General features: G+C 44.1%; 1 protein-coding gene across 1 annotated transcript; it reads left to right on the top strand.

The window, feature by feature from the left end:
- Window positions 1-301: 301 nt before the first annotated feature.
- LOC147892588 (glutathione S-transferase U19-like) lies at window positions 302-1,477 on the top strand. Its single transcript, XM_087386938.1, has 2 exons — window positions 302-690; window positions 987-1,477. Exons 1-2 carry the CDS (start codon window positions 370-372, stop codon window positions 1,356-1,358), a joined length of 693 nt encoding a protein of 230 aa, XP_087243064.1. The 5' UTR covers window positions 302-369; the 3' UTR covers window positions 1,359-1,477.
- The last annotated feature ends 3,266 nt before the right edge of the window (window positions 1,478-4,743 follow it).

Below are 4,743 nucleotides of genomic sequence, written 5' to 3'. Positions count from 1 at the left end.
GCACTTGACTCTCCCTCCCCTTGCGACATGTGGTGCTTGACTCTCCCTCTCCTCACGACAGGTGGCAAGGTTGGCTCCCTCCTCCGTCCTTAAGATATAGTAATAGTCAAAAGAAGAGGTCCCTCACACAAAAGGTTGGGGGTTTGAAGAGAAAGAGGAAAAGGTGGTGATGTGATGTAAGCAATGACATCATATTAACCAACGATAACACTCGAGGTAAGGTGAAGTAAACCAAGGCGGCGAGAAACTTCCCAAATTCTATATAGATGTCAAGGCCCTAGTCATCAATAACCACAAGTTCTATTGTGTTAGCTCTCTTGCTATCCATAGGTTACATCCATAGCCCGTCCAGTCGCTAACTCTGTGACAATGCCTGCTAGCGACGTTAAGGTCCTCAACACATGGCTTAGTATGTTCGGCATGCGCGTCCTCGTCGCCCTCAAGGAGAAAGGCGTTTCTTATGATTATCACGAGGAGGACTTGCAGAACAAGAGCCAGCTCCTCCTCTCTTCCAACCCCATCCACAAGAAAATCCCTGTCTTGATCCACAATGGGAAGGCCGTCTCCGAGTCCCTCATCATCGTCCAGTATATCGACGAAGCTTGGCCCTCCTCTGAGAAGAGCTTCCTTCCTAAGGATCCTTACCAGCGAGCCGTTGCTCGCTTCTGGGCTGACTATGTAGACAAGAAGGTGAGTTGTTATGTTCTTTGGGCGGTTTGTTTTGCTCGTGCGTTGTTGCCTCTCTGCGAGTTTCTTTTAGTCCTAGCAAGGTCGGTCGGTGCTGCTAGCTGCTGCTCTGTGTGGAGTCTGCCACGCTTCTCACATGCTGAACTTCTTGCCGATGATGTCTGCCGGTCGGTACTGCTGTTTCCTGCTCTGTTTGGAGTCCGCAACGCTTCTCACTGTCTTGCGTTTTCCTGTGATTCTGTGAAACTTTCCAAGAAATTTTGACTGACTGTTGTGAGTGGTTTCCGTTGATGCTCCAGGTGTATGACGCGGGGGCCCGGATCATCAAAAGCCCAGAAGGCGAACTCCAAGAACAAGCCAAGAAAGACTTCATCGAGGTTTTCACAACACTAGACGCTGCTTTACGCGATGTTGCTGGTGGGAAGCCTTACTTCGGAGGAGATTCCATCGGTCTGGTGGACATTGCTCTAGCCCCTTTCATCTGCTGGTTCATGAGTTATGAGACGCTGGGCAAATTCAAGATCCCGGACGAGAGGCAGCTCCCTCATCTCAAGCCATGGATTGAACGGGTGGTAGAGTACCCAAGTGTGAAGGAAGCGTTGCTAATGGCTCCTCCAGCAAAAGTCTTGGTGTTTGCGACGGGGATGAGGAAGAGGGCTTTAGGAGCGTAGGTGTGGGCACTGTGACATGCCCAACTCTGTTGCTAACACTCCTCGTGTTCAGCCATGAGTAGTATAGCAGAAATTGTCGTTTCTTTGTGAGGTACGCTACTGGCGTTCCCCGGGTTTGGTAATGAGTGAAGAAATGGGGATAATTAACATATGTAACGGCTGAATAAATACGTAACTGGTTTCTACTTCGCTTCCTTATTTGTCTTTTTCCTTAGAGCAATCTGAAAATTTGATTGTTTAATTTTGTGGAAATTATACAGACAGATTTCTGATGCGTGTGCGCAACGACGCTAATATTTGCCACGTGGACGGTTGGAGTTACTAGTGCCGCTAAGCTTTTCAGAAAATCCCGAGAAGTTTTAATTTTAACACGTTCGCGCATTTCATCTACTTTTAAAATATTATAAACACATTTTAATTTAAGCAAATCATGCAATTTTCAAGTAATTTAAATTGATCGAAATTATTTATTTTAGTTAAACGACCTTTCTTTACTTGCATCTTGCATCTTATTATTGGCCTATCTTGGAAGGATAGGTCTTAGTAATGAAATTGGGATTTAGAATCTACTCGAGTGTCACTCCAGTTTATTATACTTTCCTCACAATAGCTTACTTTTCTCCAGCTTCACTCGAGTCCTCCATGCTATCCTCGTATCCTCTCTCACTCAAGTTTCTGCACTCTTTTTCCATTGCACGTCCACAAATCAGCCACATTAAGTTCAAAATTGCCCCATTGAATGAATTCACCTTGTTCTACTTGCATATTTGCATCTAATGGTATATTTGTAAATTATGCTAGAGGACATTATTATGGCTAACCACCCATTGAATGAATTCACCTTGTTCTACTTTCATACTTGAGTCTAATGGTATATTTGTAAATTATGTTAGAGGACATTATTATGGCTAGTCTAGTGGTATATTTGTAAATTATGTTAGAGGACATTATTATGGCTAATCGCTTCTCCTACTCTAAGGGCTAATATTGCTTCTCCTATTCTCTTCTTCTACTTGTTTGAATTAAATAATTACTTCCTAATTGCTTATTTTGCTTGATTATCTTAATTAACCTAAGGGTCTCTCCCTAATTAAACTAAGTAGCCCAATTAACAGAAGCCTCTCTCCTCTCCCTCACCTTAGTAGGCCTTCCTCTCCTCTCCTCTACCTTAGCCTCCCTTCCTTGCCTCAGGTGCACTTCCTTGCCTCTCCCTCGACCTCTCTCTAGCTTCAGCCACCCTTCCTTGCCCTCAGTTGACCTTTGCCTCTCCCTCACCATAGTCGCCTTACCTTACCTCTCCTCTTCCTCATCCTCCCTTGCCTCTCTCCCCTTCAATTCACCTCGCCCTCTTCCTCCCTCCCTCTTGAGGCATAGAGAGTTGCTCATAGATTGTACGTTCTCCTCTCTCAGAGCCTCTCTCCCCCTTCCATTCCTCCTTTCTTCACTGGGAGGCTTTCACAGCGCACCTTCTCTTCCCTCCAGCCTGCCTTGGTATTTATACTAATTGCAGGAATCTTCTTGAAGAAGCTACCCAATAGATGGAGTAGCTTCTTAGAATCGAAGCTTCTTGATTTTAGTTTCTTAATCGCTTCAATTCGCTTACGTCAATCAATTTCAAGCCATTGCCTTTCCATCAAACTAATTAATTAATAGGGGCCCAAATTCAATTTGGGGCCCGTTAATAGCTTACAAAAATATAATTCTATTAATGAGTTCCTTCTCATAAAAATGAAATTAATTAACCTAAGCGAGTATTGCTCCTCTTAATTAGCCCAATTAATCGAAGCCTATACTCTCCTTGGTGCCCTCAACCTCCCCCTCCTTTTTTGTCATGAGTCTCCCTCCTTTGTTGCTCCTCTTCACCTATGTGCCATCTTCAACTTCCTCCTCCTCCCTTCCATCTTCCCTACTTCCCTCCTCCTATCGCTTTCTTTGTTCCCACTTCTCCTTCCCATCTCCTCTAGGTTGCTCGGCTCGCCCTCGCACTCGATTGCCTCTCACATTTGCTAAGCTTTTTTCCTCAATCGATCGTGTGCCTCACCTTTCTCTCCACAAAGTCACCTCCCTCCACAAAGTTAAACAGCTCAAACAATTGTAATTTCTTGCTGCACTTGAGAAAATACAACACAACGTTGGCTTTCAGGCAAGTCAAGCAAGGGCTAAGGGGTTGTCAGAGAGGGAGAGGAGTGAGAAGAGATGAGCGGGGAGAGAGTGAGAAGAGAGAGGGGAGAGTAGCAAGAAGAGGCTAGAGAGAGGAGAAAAGTGAGGGAAAGGGAGGAAGGGGGAGAGCTAAGCTAGCAACAAAGAGGAGAGGGAGGGAAACAAGCTAGAGTCACAAGAGGATATGGAACTAATACAATTGGAATTTTTGATTTTTCAATGTTAGGGGGTCATACTCGATGCCACGCTTTTTTTTTTTTTGGCCTACCCTCTGGGTAGCCTTAACAAGGCTAAAATTGGGCAAAACAGAAATTAGGCATTTTTAGAATTTTTGGAAGTACATTTTTCCTATTGGACAATATGTTCACTCTTCTTCATTGGACTTGAATGTAGACTTTAAAGTGGTTGACTCTCTCTCTCTCTCTCTCTCTCTCTCTCTCTCTCTCAAGGCTTCTTACAAACCATCTCCACCTTTTCTCCCCCCCCCTCTCTTTCTCTCTCTCCCCTTTATTGCCTAGAGTCTTCCTCCACACCATTCCTTTTTGTTTACTTTTTTGGCCCTGCAAGGGTCCTAAGGGATGGACAGATTAGTTTTTTGCTAATCAGGCCCATCCCACTTCTTTCAGTTCATTTAGTCAACTAGCATCCCCCCTTAAAGCTGCATGCTTTTCCAAGTCAATTTCTATACACAGTTTCCAAACTGCCAAATAATCCTGCCACCAAGTCAAATCTCTTGATTTTCATTAATAATTCAGACACAAGCCTATCAGACCAAGAAAGGGAGGTCCAAAAGCCTACTCTAGCACTTTGACCTTGTTCTATAAACCATTTTACCAATTCGACCGAAGGGGACTTATCTCGAAATAGTGTAGGCAACCATTTCCCAATTAATGATAGATTCTTCACTCATGTCAGGGAATCTGAACCCTCTTTGATGCGTTCTCCTCCTACCACTAGAGAAAGGACCAGAGCAACCTTTCAATTTGCATCCAAAGGATTTTTCAAATTTCCAAATACTAGCCACATACGTGGTTGCAGTAGTAAGGACATGCTTAAGAATCAGTAATCTGGCATTCTAGCCCAAACACAACCCACTCCATGCTTTGAATTTTGCTTTAATCTTGTCAAAAAAATAGTTGAACCTTGCTTCATAGTCACCCCTTACCCAATTGGGGCACCCAGATATCTCACAACCTCCCCTCGCTTAATCCAACCCAGTGCTAAA

The sequence above is a fragment of the Dipteris shenzhenensis genome, chromosome 16 (genome assembly GCF_047967505.1).
Source record: "Dipteris shenzhenensis isolate YYH24624 ecotype China chromosome 16, Dip_SZ_1.0, whole genome shotgun sequence".
Taxonomy (NCBI): domain Eukaryota; kingdom Viridiplantae; phylum Streptophyta; class Polypodiopsida; order Gleicheniales; family Dipteridaceae; genus Dipteris; species Dipteris shenzhenensis.
Note: the sequence above shows the minus strand (reverse complement) of the source record. Positions and strands in the feature narration are given on the sequence as shown.

Coding starts and splice junctions, on each gene's coding strand:
- LOC147892588 (XM_087386938.1), top strand. CDS start 370: ATGCCTGCTAGCGACGTTAAGGTCCTCAACACATGGCTTAGTATGTTC. Junction 691..986: donor CTGACTATGTAGACAAGAAG/GTGAGTTGTTAT, acceptor TTGATGCTCCAG/GTGTATGACGCGGGGGCCCG.